We start from the raw sequence: 18,268 nt of genomic DNA on the forward strand, positions 1-18,268 counted from the left end.
GGGCAAAGGGATTGGGAGTATTTTCAAGTAAAATGGGACAGGAGCAAGAGGTGAACAAAAAACAAAGAAAAAATAGAAGCTATGAGTAATATGGGATATAATACAAGTGGGTTGTTATCTCAAGGAAAGGAAGCTGAGGAATGAAATTGGTGGATAGAGAGCTAGGGAATAAAATTCAAAAACAAAAGTATGTCAAGTTGATCAAATAGCTGCAAAACAATAAAACAAAACCTTAATTGGCGGGACCTGAGCATTTAGGCACTTAGGAGATTGGGAGCTGGCGAGTAAACGAGAAAGGTATGTGGTTAGTGTTCAAGACGACGAAGCAGACATACCAGGGCGATTAGAAGAGGATGGTGAAGAAGAGGAAAGAGAAAGTGAAGATGGTGGAAATGGTTTTGGAAGCTGGAGAAGTGGTTTTGAAGCAGGAAACCTCCGAAAACGAGAGGAAACCAGTCCCAAAAGGGAAGAAAGCGAGTTTTTCATTTGACTGGTTTTTTTTTGCACATTGAAGAAAATATATTCATTAATAACTTTTATATAAAAGGGGATTCGTTACAAAAGGTGGCAAGATAAAAAGAATTAAAGAATGAAAAAATGAGAGTAAGTCAGAGAAATAGATTAGGATGGGGTAATCTATTTGGAGAGCTTAGCAATGGTAGCTAAATCGATACTCTTTGGTCTTTCGATTGGTAAACCGAGGATTCTATCCCAGATTAATTGGTTTAATGGACCTAAAGCTCTTGAACAACCGAAGATGACAGTGAAGTATAAAGTTTCTTTGATACCATAGTGGTAGAACAAGATACCAGAACCTGAGTCGACATTTGGGTAAGGGTTTTTGGTCTTACCATGTTCAGTCAAGACACCTGGGGCGACTTGGGACAATTTGTGAACAAATTGGAAGAAGATATCGTTTTCAGCAATGGAAGGTCTGGCTAAACCAAATTCCAACATGGCTTTGAATCTTGGATCAGGTTTTCTTAAGACAGCATGACCGTAACCTGGGATAACTCTGCCAGAGTTCAAGATGCTCCACAAGTATTCAACGATTTTTTCGTCAGAAGGCAATTTGTCACCGTTACCAACAAGTTTTTCTTTCATTGTTGTGATGAATCTGACGACTTCTTGAGCAGCCAAACCATGCAAAGGACCAGCCAAACCTTGGATACCAGCAGAGTAAGACAAGTAAGGGTCGGATAAAGCAGAACCAACCAAGTGAGTGGCATGGGAGGAGACGTTACCACCTTCGTGGTCACCATGGAGAGCACAGTAAAGACGAACCAAGTTGACGAAATCCTTTGATTCAGTTGTGCTGAAGTTGTTGATATTGAGAGAGTCCTTTTCGGTCATACCGAGGAAAGAAGCAATGTTGTAGGACCAATCTTGGTCTTTGTTTAATTGACCTAATTCCGAGGTGTTTTTCGATTTGAGGATATCGGTCTTGTAGGTGTTTTGGTAGATTTTACCGGCAATGGCAGGCAATTTGGCGATTAAGTTGATAACATCGTCAAAGACATACTCCCAGTAGTCAGCCTTAGCAATACCTTTTTCATAGGCCTTAGCGAATAAGGAATCATGGTTCAAGGCAGAGATGGCAATGGACATTTGGGTCATTGGATGCAAAGTTGATGGTAATGAGTCCAAGATTTTTTCGCAGTAGGCGGGTAATTCAGCTTTTTCGGCCAATTCCTTAGAAAAGGCGTTGACCTGTTCTTGGGTTGGAACTTGGCCAGTTAAAAGATACCAGAACATTGATTCAGGCAAGAAGATGGACAATTTGTCGCCGATTTCGTGCTTTGATTTTGGTAAAAACTCTTGACACTCATCGATAGTCTTGTTGTGGAATCTGATACCTTCGTTGGGGTCCAAGACAGATGATTCCCAGTACAAGGATTTAGTACCTCTCATACCACCTAAACATTGACCAACGGTTAGCTCACCAATTGTTTTATCGGAATATTCCTTTTTAACTTTTAAAAAGGCCTCTTTTCTTTCTGGGATAATTGAGATAAGAGTGGATTTAAGATCTTTACCTGCGGTAGCATAGGTTCTCAAGTTTGATTTGAAAGTGGATTTGACGGTTGAGGCCAATAAAGGGTTAGCAATTGATTTGGAGAACATTTTGGAAAATTAAGAAAAGAATATAGATAATGAGCAAATTGATGAAATCGAAGGAGAATCGACGAATTGATGAAATTAATGAAATAAAAGATAATAGGGAATGTATTATAATTTATTAATTTAGGAAAGGAAAAAAAAGAGAAAGAAGAGAAGAAAAAGAAAGAAAGAAAAAAAAAGAGAAGAGACCTGGGTGAAGAAGAGGGAAATAAGTCGAGACTTAAATAGCGGGAGAAATCGAGAGGAACTCAAGCGATGCAATTGAAAATAAGTGGAAAGAAATGAGTATAATTGAATTCAGTCTCACGTAATTGAATAACAGTGAATATAAATGAATAATTGGAATCTAGCAGGATGGAAATAAGACTTTCTTTTTCAGCAGAAGGATAACAGCAGCAAAATAAGAATATAACTTTAACACCATGCAAAGACAGATAAAGATCAGCAGGAATGGACCAATGAATCGAGCAGAAATGGAGCTGGGAACAGGTGAGAGACTCACCCAAAGCTGAGAGCAACGCAGGTGAAACTGTGTCGACACGAATCGAGAGACAGCTCAGGCTCTGTCTGCAGCGGCTTCTGCTCCAGGCCCTGCTGTGCTGCTGCTTCACCGCCAGGCCCTGCTCTGGCTGCTCTGGCTCCTATTGCTCCACCACCAGCGCTCTCTGCCATCCATAGTGAATAAAATCAGCTTACTTCCTGCTCGCTCCAATGACCCGAGACCACAAAGCACAGCTGCGTGCGGATGCGCGCACACGCTCAACCACGTAATGCATCACGTGGTACAAGGGCTGGCGTTTCCCCACAAGTCACGAATCAGCGTTCTGCGCGCTGTGTCCGGGGTGCGTGTTTCAGCAGCGTTGTGCGTGCAGACCCATTGTGCTGGCTGCGCGTGGATAAAGCACGCATCTATTCCCTGGGGTGAGCAGTAGTGGCACCGTTGTAGTAAAGATTCCTGCCATCCATCGGTGCTTGAGCAACCGCCGCCGCTCGGCAACGGCAGGAGGCAGCAACAGCGCTGCTTCGCGCGGGCCTCACTACCGGCTCCAAAAGCGGCGGCGGCAGAGGGCCCGCAGTGCGAGCGACGGTTCCGCTGAGTAGAGCCTAAAGCTGTTTCGCACGCCCCCAGGACAATGCGCGCCGATACCCGAGCTGCCGCGGGTACACTGCGGCGATATCCGCTCTGGCTGAAGACCGCTCACCGACCCCATACTCAGCTCTCGTTTTTTTCGCCGCGCTGCGATTGGCCAGCGCCCGCTCATCTGTTTCGATTCTTTTATACCTCTCACTTTTTTTTTCACTTCTATCAACTTTATATTCTCTATCGTCTCTATCTCTGCACCTCTTTCTTCTCTTTTCTCTTGTCCATTTAATTCTAACCTCATATTCTCCCATCCCTCAACCTCTTTCTTCAACCTATTTATATAAACGTCAATATTCTTTTATTTACCTCTTCCCTTTCCTCTTTTTCTTTTTCTTTTTCTTTTTCTTCGTCTGCAAGTCTAAATCACTCCTCACCTCCAGGTTTATATAAGCACTTGATTCACCGACTTGGTCTCTTTTTGTTTTTCGATTTCAATTATTCATCCCTTGATTCAATTATCTCAATTCAATTAAGTCAATTCAATTCTATATTCTTTATCTTATTACACTCTACTTCTCCAATTTAATTGTTTCAAAATGTTTTCCTCCAAATACATGATCAAATCAACTGTTAACAACAGATTTTTGCAAACCACCTTAAAATCAAAATCCTTCACCACCTCTGCTTTCTTAAGATCTGGTGCCATCATGAATGACAACATCAGACCTGAAGCTGATGTTGTTTTGAAGGATATCTCCTCTTATATCCACGACTACAAAATTGACTCCAAATTGGCCTATGACACTGCAAGACTTTGTTTCCTTGACACCTTGGGTTGTGGTTTAGCTGCTTTAAAATACCCAAACTGTGCTAACCTCATTGGCCCAACTGTCCCAGGTACCGTCGTTCCAAATGGTTCCAGAGTCCCAGGTACTCCTTACGTCTTGGACCCAATCAGAGGTGCTTTCTCCATTGGTGCCATTATTCGTTGGTTAGATTTCAATGACTGTTGGTTAGCCGCTGAATGGGGTCATCCTTCTGACAACTTGGGTGGTATCTTAGCTGTTGCCGACTACTTGACCAGAACCTACAAGGCCACCAACGGTAAAGAAGGTAAATTATTCAAAGTCAAAGATGTTCTTGAAGGTATGATCAAGGCCCACGAAATCCAAGGTTGTTTGGCTTTAGAAAACTCTTACAATGGTGTCGGTTTAGATCACGTCTTGTTAGTCAAAGTTGCTACCACCGCTGTTGTCTCCAAAATGTTAGGTTTAACCTACGAACAAACCATTGATGCTGTCTCCCACGCCTTTGTTGATGGTCAAGCTTTAAGAACTTACAGACATGCTCCAAACACCATGTCCAGAAAATCCTGGGCTGCTGGTGATGCCTGTTACAGAGCTGTCAACTTGGCTTACCACGTCAAAAACGGTGAAACTGGTATGCCATCTGCCTTAACCGCCAAAACTTGGGGTTTCTACGATGTCTTATTCAAGGGCAAACCTTTCGAATTCCAAAGACCTTATGGTTCCTATGTCATGGAAAACGTTCTTTTCAAGATTTCCTTCCCAGCTGAATTCCACGCTCAAACCGCTGTCGAAGCTGCTTTAACTCTCCACAACAAATTGAAATCCTTAGGCAAGACCTCTGACGATATTGCCTCTGTTGTCATCAAGACTCAAGACGCCGGTATGAGAATCATCGACAAGAAGGGTCCATTATACAACTACGCTGACAGAGATCACTGTATCCAATATATGGTTGCCATCCCATTGATCCACGGCAGATTAACCGCCGATGACTACTCTGATGAAATTGCTGCCAATCCAAAGATCGATGAATTACGTTCAAAAATGGAATGTGTTGAAAACCAACAATTCACTGTCGACTACCACGACCCAGCTAAGAGATTCATTGGTAACGCTTTAACCATCACCCTTAAAGATGGCACTGTCTTGGACGAAGTTGAAGTCAACTACCCAATTGGCCACAGAAAACGTAGAGAAGAAGGTAAACCAGTCTTGTTGGCCAAATTCGAACGTCATGTCAAAGAACACTTCAAAGACGATGCCAAAGTCAAACAAATCCTTGAAAAGAGTTACGATGCTGACTTAGACAACACCGACATTGATGAATATGTTGCCTTATACTCAACTGCTTAATTTTAGGCACCAACCTCAACGAAACAACAATATTCTTTTCTTGATTACTCTCACTTTTTATATTTAAAAATTCCTTATTTTGTAATGATCTCCCTACTTAACGTTATATAGATGACTTAATTGAATTTTATCTTGTATGTTTAACTCTTCTTCAAATTTAATTATTGGTCTTTTTAGTCTTCTCTCCCAAACTTGTAAATAATGTAAATCACTTATACTCAATACTCGACCTGCTTATCATTTAAATAATATTTCATTTTAAAAACAGATTTTCGGCAGCCAGATAACTTTATTTTCTTTTCTATTTATTATTATATATTTTTCTTTTTTTTCTTTTTTTTTCTTTTTTTTTACTGACTTTTTAATGTGATTGCTTTGCCAAAATAAAAGCAATAACCTGCTTCCACAACTAATAAAAAGGGCTGGATTTATCTCAATCAATTCAATAAACTAATCCATCATAATATGTATTATAGCAAAAATATATAAATATAAATATAAAAGCAATTTTGTATAATAAATTAAATATTCTGTTTTCAATTCATGAATTCCTATAAAATAAAAAAAATAATTTTTATTAATAGCCATTTTTTTATCTTTTTCTTTTTCTTTTAATACCTAGTAATTCTTTTGTTAGCAAATTCATTGGAAACAGTTATGTTATAGTGTGATAAATTAAGCTAAATTTATTTCAAAAACAAACACATTGAATAAGACAATAATTTAATAAATAAAAGAAAAAAAATAAATAGATAATAACAATAACAATAACAATAATAATAATAATAATAATAAATATTGAATAAAAAAATTTTAAAATCATTTTGATACCATGCTGATATGTTTCATCTCTTGAGAAATTGAAAAATTGAATTAGCAAACAAAAAAATATAAAAAATATAAAGAATATAAAAAATATAAAATAGAGTAAAATAAAGAGTAAAATATAGAGTTTATGAAAATTTATGAGAATTTATGCAAAATGGTTTCAAAATACTAAATGAATGTTAATAATTTCGTGCTAATATTTAATAGTTAAGAATCAATAGCTGATGTATAACAGAAATGAAATAAAAAAAAATGAAGAAAAAAAATTTAACCAGTAGATGATTTTATTTGGCTATTTCTTACTACTTTTAGCAATAGTTGACAAAAGAGTTTCGAAAGAAGGAATAGTTGTTGTTAATGTGTTTTGATTTGAATTCACCAACGCGTTTTGTTGGTAATTATAATAAGTATTGGGATTGATCTTATTATTATTATTCAAAAATCTATCATTTTCGGTTCTTTGAACTGAACGATAATTTCCATAAAAGTTATTATAAAATTGATTATCTATTTTTCTTGTTGAGTCCGTTGAATTGTAATTCATCTCGGGATAATTGGAATTGCTCGATGGAATTTTGGTATTGTTATCGTAAATATTATTATTGTCGTCATTACTATTATTAACTACGTTATTAGAGTAATAATTATTAACATTATTTAGAGTATTAAGATTATTAAGATTATTAAGATTATTGAGATTTTGAGTGGCACCGTAAATATTTTGAGTATCATAAATTGAATTGCAATTATTAGCAAGGGTGTTATTATATTGGTTATTTGGAGTATAATTCAAAGGAATATTGGGAGAGTTAATAAAGGCATTTTCATTGGAATTCTGTTCAACAATTGATAAATTATTTATCTCGTTATTAATCTTATAGTTTGAATTGGAACTGGAATTGGAATTGGAATTGGAGATTGAATTCAAAGTAGAATGGGAATTAATGTTAGAAGAATTATAATATCTCGAATCGGTTTCATCGGTATTTAGTGAATTGTTATAGGAAATTTCATTTCTATAATCTGTTGAATAAGATGAGCGATATCTAGAATAATATTGAGAATGGTATTGTGAATTTGGGTCAGAGGTATAATCAGGTTGACCATAAATTTCAGTTGGGGAGGTTTGAATTTGAATTTGAGATTGTTGTATTTGATTTTGATTTTGATTTTGATTTTGAAATGGAGACTGAGACTGAGATTGGGGTTGAGATTGGGATTGGGATTGAAAAGAGTTTATATTTGCATTATTTTCAACATAATAATTAGAGTTGATATTATTGTTATTGTTGTTGTTGTTATTATTATTGTTATTATTACTATTATTGTTATTACTATTATTGCTATTGTATTGTGTTTGAGTTTGGGGTTGAAGTTGAGAAGAAAAAATCAAATTATTTGATAAAGAATATTGATAAGTAATATAAGAATTTTCATTGTTTGGATGTCTTTTATTAATGTGTCTTGATAAATTCTCTTTTTTTCTTGATCTGTAAGTGCAGTCAGTATAGGGACAACTTTCAGGGTGTTTATCATGGCTTTTAACATGTCTTTTACAATAAGAGACATTTTTAAAACCAATGGTAGAGTAAACACAATTGGGGAATTTGCACTTATAACAATTTTCAATACCTTCCTCATCTAAATGTTTACAAAATTCCAAAACAGTTGTCAAGTTTTTATGGCAGCGTGAACATTTCCAACCACCTTGTTTTTTTTGGTTTGGATTGAGAAGTTTGTTGTTGAGCAAATGGGATACATAAGAGAAGCCATTATTTGAGGATAAATATTGTATATAAGTGTCTCTATCATTAGTGGGAGAGTTGTCGTTTAAATTTAAATGATTTGATCTGTTCAAGTCATTTGAGTCATTTGAGTCATTTGAGATATTGATAGGGTTATTATTAAGATTACCAAAATTATTGGTATTGTTGTTGGCATCAAAATTTTGATGAGAAGTATTGTTGTTATTGTTATTGTTATTGTTGTTTAGAGCAGCATTTTGGTTGTTATTAATACTATTATAGTCAGTATAATTATTATTTGAGAAGGTGTCAAGATTATTTTGTTGATAATAAGGATTAGAAAAATTGGAGTAGGATTCGGGATGTGGGTTTACATTAATCAAGCCAAACAGACTCTCAACAGAGTTTGTATCCGAAAGGGACGATTTCATTGTTTAGGAGGTGGTAGATATAGCAGAGGGGCTGCCAATAAAAGAGAGACAGAAAAAGAAAGAAAGAAAGAAAAAAAGAAGAGGAGAGGGAGGAGGGAGGAAAGAGATTGGTGTATGATTTGAAGGTTGATGAGAGCAAAAAGTAGTGGGTTGTAATAGGATAATAAAGTTTGTTGAGACCTTAAATTAATTGAGATCCGATTTTAAAATTTGAAAAAAGCTCTCAAAGAGCAAAAGGAAGTGAGGAGGAAAATTTCAAAGAGAAGTGAAGCACAGCCAGAAGAGCAGTAGAAAGAACAGCAGGAGTGTAGCTAAGAGAAGGTGCAGTTTCCGGTGAGAGAGAGGGTGGTGGTGGTAAAGCTGATTGGAGAAGAAGGGAGAATGAAGAGAAGAGAGAAAGATGTGGGAAATGAGAAATTAGAAATGAGAAGAAAAATGAGAGAGAAAGTGGCAGAGTTTGGTTTGATGAGCTAGAAAGCAGAAATGAATTGAAAAGGAAATGATATGGAAGTGATGAGAAAAAGCTGTGGAAATGATATGAAACTGGAATTAGATTTAAAGCGAATTTAGTCCTTAGTTCTAGGATTCGAGAAGGGGATAAAGGAGGGTTTATATACCAAAAAAGGCCAGTGGAGGAAAGATAGAATAGGTGGTAATGGTGATTGTGAGATTGGTGAAACTGGCTATTGAAACCAGTGGGAGTAGGTAGCAACTAGAAATAGAGCTAGTAGAACTAAGATGTAGGAAACAAGAAGTAAAGACAGTAAGAATACCATTTACAATTTGCAAAGTCTAAAAAATTATTGAAATATAGGCTACAGAAGTTAAAGACATTAAAAGAAAAATTAAAGAGCATGAAAACAAGAGAAATGTTACCAAACACAACCTTTTGAGAAATCTTAAACGTTTTAACTTTCTTCAACATAGCAGTGTGATTTGGCACTTTCCACTAAGTTTTGGAGCAGACATAACAGACATAAAGACCATGGAGCCCAAGAGCATGAGCTTCAGGAGCATAAGGGTCAGAACTAGAGCCCACACAAGGCTTTCGCTCGATATTAAAGTGCTCTTTCTCTTTGTTAGCAAGTCTGGGGAAGCAAAATAGCTCATGGGAGCAGATGATCTCAGCAAGAGAGATCGTCTTGGTTAACAGTTGGAAATGACTAGCAATTGGTGTTTGTTGGGCTCGACCTGGTTGCTGGATTCTTGTGTTTCTGCTTCTAGTGTTGTGATTGTCGTGAGCACTGCGATGTTTGGATCCAGTAAAAAAGAATGAATTGGGAAATTCGTTTTCATCTGGATGGCCAATTAGACTTGGTGCTCACATTATGGTTTCCTGATATTGTAATATCCAAAGTTGAAAAAGGGTGCTATGCTTTTCCCTTTGCTTTATTGCAGACTCATTCAGATCAATCAGACTCTTGGAGAAAATTGTACAGGACTATATGCTCACAGAATAAGGTTAACAATGGGAATTGCATTCCCCAGGTTATCGTTTATCCAGTAATTACCATACAAAAACCATAAAAACCCACAAATCTCTTGCACAACAACAGTAGGCAATGCATCACCAAAATAGATCCGGAGCCAGTAATCTAACGTCAATGAAGCCTTACGCTAGCTAGAAATTGAGAATCAACATGAGGACCAACATGAGAGCCATAAACACAAACAGCTCTGATTATCCAGATATTACAATGTCCTCGCCTCAATTCCTCCGGCAATACTTCATGTAGCTGTTATCAGCAGCTGTATTTCCCTGGCTATTGTTTCCTCCCCAATCGTCTTGCCAGTGCTCTGTTTCTGAGAACAAAACTCTACCCATTGCCTCCTGCTAACTTTATTCCTCTTATTCTCTTTGATGCTGCGATTCTGCTTGCTTTTCGGATAAGGCCCGCAGCGAATGCCTTTTGCCGGCCCAGGCTGCCTTGTGTATTCCGGTTGTGTTCCGGCACTACCGACCTGCTGCTTCTCAGACCAAATCGTAAACCGGTCTCGGCTGCACACCACCCGCATCGGCGTGGGCTGCCGTCTCCTCGATGCCGTTCTTGTGGCTGGAACACGTCGGGTTTTTCCGAAGTCAACTACTGTATCACTGTAGTTGTGCATGCTTATGCATGAAAAATATATCTGCTTAAAAAATAATCCCATGTTCTCGCACTTTGTGATTGTCCGTCATCCACAGACATGGTTTCTTTAACTTTCATATAATATTACGGTGCCCTTTATTTTTTGTTTTCTCTTTGTTTGTTTATAAATACTAGTAATACAAATAAATTAATCTAATGAACCTACCTTTCAAGTGCTTACCTAGATCTTAAATCGTTCACTTCAAATGGTAGCCCCGACTTGACTACCACATGTCCATTGGTGTACTTGAATCGGTTGCTTTTGATATTCATTATCTTACTGAACTTAGTTCTTGAACATACAGAATACAAATTTCTCTCATGATGAGGATGAAATCCTCGAAGTTTGCATTTCTTCATTATCTCTAATCCGTGTGGATCCGATATCCTAAACACTCCAAAATCTGGAATTGCATTTGGTGCAACAACTATTGCTATGGCCTCTGGCAACATTGTTTGATATCCATTTTGTGTGTGCAAGTCAACACTACTTAAAAAACATGATTGAGTAGGATGTGTATGAATCCATCCAAGCGTGATCAATTCATTGATACTAGCAAATTCCATTAATTTGATTTCATCAACAGCTTGACAAGTATTTGAACTGGAAACTTGATCTGGAATAATTAAATTCGTTATGAAATATCTGTCTTCAATTAATTTCCCAAATAATATACCACATGTTTCTAAATTATTTTTGGTATTTTTTTTAGAAATCTTAATAAACTCCTTTTTAATTTCATATGGTAAATAAACTGCCTTTAATATTAATCCTCCTTCTGTCATGGATATATTTTCATTTCCATTTTCATTTTCATTTTCATTTTCATTTTCATTTTTATTCAAATTTAACTTTAACTTCAAATTAGAATTTAACCCACTATCTTCATTATTTAAACTACTAATATCTTCTATATCATTAATATCATTAATATCATTTATATCACTTATATCATCAAATTCGTTAAAATCAATATTATTAATATCATTGATGATACTATCATCATCAATATTATCATAGAAATAACTATTTTCACTATTATGATTTTCGTTTAAATTATTATCATCATTATTATTATCATTATTATTATTATCATTATTATTATTAGTAGTAGTATTAGTAGTGACAGGAATATTATCATTATTATTAATATGATTAGGATTTAAATTGAAACTAGATGCTTGAGATCCCCCGAATGAACCTAACTGAGGATCACTAAATTTAGAATAATCTATCGTTGGTGAAGAAATTGATGGATATTCAGGAAAATAAGAAAGTTGTTTATTATTATTATTATTATTATTGTTATTGTTATTGTTATTGTTAATAGTACCATTAGTATGAGCATAAGCATGAGCATGAGGATGACTATAATTATTCATAACATTATTACTGTATTGAACAGGTTTCGTCCCATAAACATTACTTTTATAATCTCCATATCCCTCGGAATCACCATAATCCTCAGATTCTTCTGAGCCCTCATAGTCTTCATACTCATTGTAGTCATCGAACTCTCCGGGATTACTATAAATTCTGCTCCTTAAGTGATTATTATTATAATTATTTAATATTTCTTTTGAATGGCCATTATCTGATATATATTCTGAATCATTTCTAATATAATCATCAATATAATCGTCAACGTAATCGTCAACATAATCGTCGACATAATCGTCAATGTACTTTTCAACATATCTATCAGTATCATTTTGATTGCTAAAATTTAAATTTTTCAATTGCTTTGGGTTCCCATTATCACGGCCCGAAATTATTTTATCATTAGTTAACGTTAATTTCAAGTTATAATTTGGATCATTTATTTTTAATTGATTTTGGTAATCTGCAGCTTCTTTTTCAAATAAATCCTTAGCTTCATCTAATAAATTTGAATGAAGAATTTTTTTGTTTGAGTTTCCATTGCTTTTCACTTTTCTCTTTTCATTTATTTGATTTTTTTTAATAAATTCCAAATTATTTAAATATTCGCCAATTTCTTCATTAATTAATATTTTCAAGTTTTTAGAGTTTTCATAACTCCTCTCGATTTCCCCGAGTAATCCAAGATACAACGAATCTTTTTTATCCCCAAGTAGAAAAAATTGAGGGATCTTTTTCAAAATCAAATCAGTAAATCTCAAATAAAAAATATATGCTTCTGGATAATCACCATATTTATATCTTTCATCAGCCTATATCATCAGTAAGAAAACAATAGAAAAAAGAAATTTAAGAGAGAATGAGTTAAAAGTTAGTATTTATTATTGGTGAAAAATTCAATTTTTAATCAAGATAAATAAAAAAAAGAAAAGATTGACAGCTAAAATGCAATCAAACATGCAACAAAAAATACGATAATAGCAATAATAACAGTAATTACATTGATAACCATACAAAGCTAATTTACATACTTCACTGAGAAGCATATGAGCAATTTCTACCCACGCTTTGTAGGTACCTTGAGTGGAAAAGCTATAGGAATATGCTTCGCTTTCCAATTTTTTGATCGACCGAGGACATCCCTTTTCCATTATCAAACAAGCATTGTATTGTCTAACCAAGCAACCCAAACAAACATAGCAGCACCAAATAAAACGAGCATACAGAAGATACCATATTTATATCAGTCTTTTTGGAAGAGTAAACAAAAGAGAACCGCAACTGCAATCGCTGTCCCGTTCCGCTGGAAATCGCAGTTCTGCGCCCGAAAAGCGGCGGTTTTTTTTGGAGACTCCGCCGGGAGCCTGATCCGCTGCAGTGGTGTTTCCCATTGTAGTGGGTTTTATCCATTGCGGTGGGTTGCATCCATTGTGCTAGTGCTGGTTTTGCTGCCTGTGCTACCAGAAGGGTTTCTAACGGTCTTTGGAAGCAAGGTAAAGCAACAACGTTTTGAGATTCCCCAAGATGTTCCGGCTTTCAGGAACCACCAATCCTTCTTCGTGACACAACTGCTCGATGTTCTTGTTCAACAATATCAAACCGTACTCAAACTTGTACAAGTAGTTTTGATTGTCCTTCAACCAAAGTGGGAATATCTTGCTGCTCGATATCTTTGAGATTGGATCGTAAATATACGACTTGGATCCCAAGAAAGTCATGGGATACCTTAGCGGTATTGACAAGTACAATGCAATGAGATTAACCAATTTAACAACAAATCCCATGGCTGAATCGATTTCGATCTCCTGGTATGTTGTTAGTAGTAAGTTATTGTCAATTCTGTTGGATTTGTATGATGATGTCAGTGATAGTATTGAAAACAAATCCTTTCTTGTTGAATAAACAGAAGCTCTAGTTGAAGTCGCAGTTGAGGCTGCATTTATGTTGCTGATTGTAGCAGTTAATGGCGAATTTGCAAGATCAACTGAATTTATTGTCTCATTATCGCGACCAGATACCGCTGAGTCATTCAATGTGTTAACCGAGCTTATTGAATTTCTTCTTGAATTGATATTTCTATTGATTTTGGTTTTCTTATTGATAATATTTAATATAGGATAATTTTTAAAGATATTTGATAATAGCGAAAGGCTTAAATTTAATATGGTGAATTCAAATGGATTTCTTGCATCATTCTGAATTGGGAAGACATCCATTAAATATTTAAAGACTTTGTTTGATAACATATTATTCATTTTAATATTCATAATTTCATATTCATTAAGATATTCTCCATACAATTTCTTTTCTTTTAATACCTCTTTTCTTAAAGATAAAAATAGTGTATTATAATTTTCATTCTCATCACCATTCTGGTAGCCATAATCATAATCAATATCGCTGTCATCATCATCATCATCATCATCATTATCATTATCATTATCATCATTGATGTCAATGCTGTTGTCATTATTAATATCAATATTACCATTCACTTTTAACTGAATAATATCAATATTCTTACAAATTTCATCATAACCATCATTATTGTTATCATCTTCATCTTCGATTAAAAGTATTTTCTTTTTATACACCAATTCTTGTTTCAACTTTTCTTTAAAATTTTCCAAGTCATTTAATCTTTTTTTTTCGGCTTTTAGAAATGTTTTTAATTGATTAATTTTAAGACTGATCGTTGAGTTTAGTTTGCTTTGAGGTATCAATATTTTATCAAACTTATTATCAAACGGAATAAGATTACGATTATGGTTATTATTGTTATCATTATCATTATCATAATTAAAAACAATATTTTTATTCAAAGTATCCTCAATTTTTGAGTTCAATTTATATATAATTTTTCTTAAATCTTCAATGCAAGATAAAAGATTTGTGATCTTAATTAATGAGTCAAAAGATAATGACGAAACATTTTTAGTAAAATTATTAATTGAGGTAGCTGAAGAAACTACAGATAAAGATCGTGAGATTTTGTTATTATTAAATGCCTGATTTTTAGATTTATTATCAATTTCATAAATATTTTTAAAATTTAAACCATAAGGTAATAAGTAACACCCGTCTTTTAATGAAAGAATTATAATATTTTTCTGATAATTAAGATAATTTAGAAAAGATGAACTGAAAATATTGGGGTTTCTAGATAAATTTGACAACTGAAGGTTAAATGAAGAAATTGAAGAGGCTGAAGAAAAATTATTATTATTATTGTCCAAATTATTAAGATTATTATTATGCAGGGATGAATTTAAATTGTGATATTTTTTGGATTTTTCTATATTAAATTGCAAAGATTGTATGTCATTATCGAGATAAATCAAGTTTGATAAGTTGATATTTATTGATATTATTAAATTCCATAGATTATTATTATTATTATTAGTAGTATTATCATCGTTATTACTGTACCTTGCCCAGATTTTTAAATTTAATTGAGAAAACCTAGTTAAATTTGAAAGATTAATTTCTTTGAGAAACTGCAAAAAATTGAAATTAATATCAATGAAATTTGGATTTAAATTGTTTGGAATGATTTCACTTATATAAAATGGAGAATTATGTATTATTTTGATTTTTTGATTTTTGATTACAATCGAATGTAGTGAGAAAAATGAATCAAGTAATCTAGAATCATTTAAGGATTTTAAATTAGTGTTGTTATAATCATTGTCTATTATATTATCATGTTCATTCAATTCCCCTTTCAAGTCAACATTGGAATTATTTAAATTTTCATTTAGACCTTGAGATTTTCTTATTGAAGAAGATAAAATTGAAATATTTGTTGATTTAAAGCCATTTGCAGTATCAAGGGTATCAGCAGCATCATTACTGTTGTCGTCTTCGTTGTCTTTATCATTATTATGATTGATATCTATATTATTCAAGAATAAGTTTCTAATCGATATACTTTTGATATGACGAATTCTTCTTTGCATAGGTTATAAATTATAAATCGAGGTAGAATCAAAGTGAATAGAACAAATTAAGCAGTCTATCGTTATAACAAACATCAAAAATCATAAAGCTTCTTGGGATCAATTAATATACCAAATCTTGCAACAGCTGGATGAATTCTATGGATATCTCTGATCAAATCTGATCAAATCTGACAAAACTGTAAAAATTGCAATTCCTTTACAAACCCACTTTGATTGCGGGCTGTTCTCCGAAACACATCCACGAGGCCGGCAGAGCAAAATGCTGCTTTCTGCTGCCAGTCGCGTTACTGTTTGTGTTTCCTCTGTTTCCTCTGTTTCTCCTGCTTCCTCTGCTTCTTACTCTCTCGCTTCTTTTTCTTTTGTTGCATTTGAAGCTTGCAGGCGACAGTAGTTAAGGCCGACAGATGCTTCCTATAGTTAAGGCCGGGCATGTTGCTTCTCCAGCTGTTTCTGCTTCCCGGCCCCCGGATACAGAAAAAGATTTGCCTTTCGAAGTGCTTGGAAAAGCAATGCTATTGTGTTGTGAAAACTATATATATACGTAGACCATCATTTGATGTGCCTCAGCGTTTTTTGGAAAGACTTTTAATCTCTGCTTCGCTGCTTTCAATGACTTTGGTGCTTTCAGAGATCTTGTTGGCCAAATGGCTTACTCTTGTCTTGAATTCCTTGTTGTTAACTGCATACCCCAATCCTTTGATCTCATCTTCCCATGTTTTGATTCTGTTCACCTCGAATTTGATTAAATTGGTCAAATAGGAGGTTTCCAACACATTATATATTTTTTGGTCGTTCACAATGTTGTTGAAGGCTGCTCTCAATAATGGTTTTCCCGGTTTAATCTTATCAATAACACCCCTATCTTTGACTATTCGGATCAAATTCTCTCTTTCCAACTTGGATAAAACCTCAATTGAGTTGCTCTTGAATAATGGCAAGTGATAGACCTTAGAATAAGGGATAGCCTCTTCTTCCGATAATAATTTGATTATATTCCATGCTTGAGCTGACTCAAGTAAATTGTTATTCCGTATTATAAAAATTTGTGTCACTTGTTCAGCAGTCTGTTTGATCATTTCATCCAATGCTTGTTTGGGTAATTCTCCAGACTTTACTCTTCTTACAAATGCTTGTAAATCTAACATTCTACCACCGATAGGTCCTAACGCATCATCTAATTCAATCAACTGATATCTTGGTATTCCAAATCCACTCTCAAATTTTTTATTGTTGATACCTGTATTAATACCGTTATTACGAATATCATCAACATGTTTGGAACTGCTGCCATTCATTAATTGATTCAAAACATACTCTCTTGAAGAATCGGTTGACGCATCTTCTAAAGTCGAAACCTTAAACACTTGATTTGGTAATGAATCTGCTAGTAATTGTAAACTGCTAACATCCTCGGTTAAAAATATAACTTGTGCAAGGTTCATTGAAACTAATAGGGCTGCCCAATCCGCTATCTCTTTATAAACAAATGAATAGTTATCGGATTTAGACAAAAATCTATCAATAACAATTATGGGCTTTTCTTCTGGATGCTGTTGCAAATAATCTTCTTCTTTCAAATAACTCATTGATAAACTATTGTCATTCGCACTCCTATTCCCATTCCTATTTAGATTGATTTTATTACCAATGCCGCTTTTGACCAATGGTCTTTTTGATGTTTTATCATAATTTTTTAATGAAATCTTTCGAATCGCCATCATTGTTGAGTTAAGCATCGCTTTAAATTGGTTCTCTACTGTTTCTGATAATCCGCTTTTACTTCCTGTAAAACCCTGAACACCTAAATCAATCATCTTGTTTATTGAATTTAACCAAGAAAACTCTGGGAAATAACCAATTTGATCGGCAAAGTTTGATATAAATTGTCTTGGTCTTCTGGATTTGACTATCTTATCCAAATCAATATATAATACATTGTCTTTATCCTTTAAGGCATGTTTAATAACCATTTCATGTTTACCTCCGCCTCTTGGGCCTTTTACTACAATAAAAGTGTTAACATTTTCAGATAACCATAATCGTAACTCTTGAATTTTGCTAATTCTTTCCGGCCATAGTTGTTTTGTATGATCAATTTCATAGTCATCTTGTAAATTTATCATATTTTGAATTGATGATATAGTTTCTTTAGTAATTTTGGTAATATAACTGAAAATAAAATTATTTTCAGCATTGTTTAGTACTTTACGATATCTTTGGGTGATTTTTTCTTCTATAAACCATTCCCGGATTGGATCAAATATCATCACAGCAAATGTAGCCAATACAGCTATTAAAAATGGAATTGAAATCTTTGTATGGTTCATAAATGCATCTTTTAGAATATTGTGAGTTATGATTTTTTCATATTTAATATGAATTACGGTATCGTTTAATTTTAACCCAGTTATACAATTTTTGGCGC

At 34.3% G+C, this 18,268-nt stretch overlaps 7 protein-coding genes across 7 annotated transcripts; 2 read left to right on the forward strand and 5 right to left on the reverse strand.

The window, feature by feature from the left end:
- Window positions 1-636: 636 nt before the first annotated feature.
- On the reverse strand, window positions 637-2,124 carry ASCRUDRAFT_37633 (citrate synthase-like protein; the record flags this gene model as incomplete). The annotated part of the gene is made up of 1 exon (XM_020190784.1): window positions 637-2,124. One exon carries the CDS (start codon window positions 2,122-2,124, stop codon window positions 637-639), a length of 1,488 nt encoding a protein of 495 aa, XP_020045719.1.
- A 1,289-nt stretch (window positions 2,125-3,413) lies between these two features.
- Window positions 3,414-5,551, forward strand: PDH1 (putative 2-methylcitrate dehydratase). The gene has a single exon (XM_020193740.1). The coding sequence runs from the start codon at window positions 3,802-3,804 to the stop codon at window positions 5,365-5,367; it is 1,566 nt and encodes a 521-aa protein (XP_020045720.1). The 5' UTR covers window positions 3,414-3,801; the 3' UTR covers window positions 5,368-5,551.
- Window positions 5,552-6,487: 936 nt separating this feature from the next.
- On the reverse strand, window positions 6,488-8,371 carry ASCRUDRAFT_82081 (uncharacterized protein; the record flags this gene model as incomplete). Its single annotated transcript, XM_020194689.1, has 2 exons — window positions 6,488-7,902; window positions 8,110-8,371. 2 exons carry the CDS (start codon window positions 8,369-8,371, stop codon window positions 6,488-6,490), a joined length of 1,677 nt encoding a protein of 558 aa, XP_020045721.1.
- Window positions 8,372-9,358: 987 nt separating this feature from the next.
- ASCRUDRAFT_77156 (uncharacterized protein) lies at window positions 9,359-10,278 on the forward strand. The gene has a single exon (XM_020193741.1). The coding sequence runs from the start codon at window positions 9,644-9,646 to the stop codon at window positions 9,896-9,898; it is 255 nt and encodes an 84-aa protein (XP_020045722.1). The 5' UTR covers window positions 9,359-9,643; the 3' UTR covers window positions 9,899-10,278.
- Window positions 10,279-10,593: 315 nt separating this feature from the next.
- ASCRUDRAFT_112408 (AMSH-like ubiquitin thioesterase) lies at window positions 10,594-13,192 on the reverse strand. Its single transcript, XM_020188771.1, has 2 exons — window positions 12,913-13,192; window positions 10,594-12,693 (listed from the first exon to the last, which is right to left on the reverse strand). The coding sequence occupies exons 1-2, from the start codon at window positions 13,030-13,032 to the stop codon at window positions 10,678-10,680; spliced, it is 2,136 nt and encodes a 711-aa protein (XP_020045723.1). The 5' UTR covers window positions 13,033-13,192; the 3' UTR covers window positions 10,594-10,677.
- A 161-nt stretch (window positions 13,193-13,353) lies between these two features.
- ASCRUDRAFT_71769 (uncharacterized protein) lies at window positions 13,354-15,840 on the reverse strand (the record flags this gene model as incomplete). The annotated part of the gene is made up of 1 exon (XM_020191990.1): window positions 13,354-15,840. The coding sequence occupies one exon, from the start codon at window positions 15,838-15,840 to the stop codon at window positions 13,354-13,356; it is 2,487 nt and encodes an 828-aa protein (XP_020045724.1).
- Window positions 15,841-16,129: 289 nt separating this feature from the next.
- YME2 (Yme2p) lies at window positions 16,130-17,909 on the reverse strand. The gene has a single exon (XM_020193742.1). It carries the CDS (start codon window positions 17,811-17,813, stop codon window positions 16,407-16,409), a length of 1,407 nt encoding a protein of 468 aa, XP_020045725.1. The 5' UTR covers window positions 17,814-17,909; the 3' UTR covers window positions 16,130-16,406.
- Window positions 17,910-18,268: the final 359 nt, after the last annotated feature.

Source organism: Ascoidea rubescens (genome assembly GCF_001661345.1).
Source record: "Ascoidea rubescens DSM 1968 unplaced genomic scaffold ASCRUscaffold_12, whole genome shotgun sequence".
Lineage (NCBI taxonomy): Eukaryota > Fungi > Ascomycota > Saccharomycetes > Ascoideales > Ascoideaceae > Ascoidea > Ascoidea rubescens.

Bases quoted from the DNA above. Each gene is read 5' to 3' on its own strand.
- PDH1 (XM_020193740.1), top strand. From the start codon at position 3,802: ATGTTTTCCTCCAAATACATGATCAAATCAACTGTTAACAACAGATTT.
- ASCRUDRAFT_77156 (XM_020193741.1), top strand. From the start codon at position 9,644: ATGAATTGGGAAATTCGTTTTCATCTGGATGGCCAATTAGACTTGGTG.
- ASCRUDRAFT_112408 (XM_020188771.1), bottom strand. From the start codon at position 13,032: ATGGAAAAGGGATGTCCTCGGTCGATCAAAAAATTGGAAAGCGAAGCA. The intron at 12,694-12,912 runs GTATGTAAATTA...CTGATGATATAG, and splicing joins CTCATATGCTTCTCAGTGAA to GCTGATGAAAGATATAAATA.
- YME2 (XM_020193742.1), bottom strand. From the start codon at position 17,813: ATGGTTATTAAACATGCCTTAAAGGATAAAGACAATGTATTATATATT.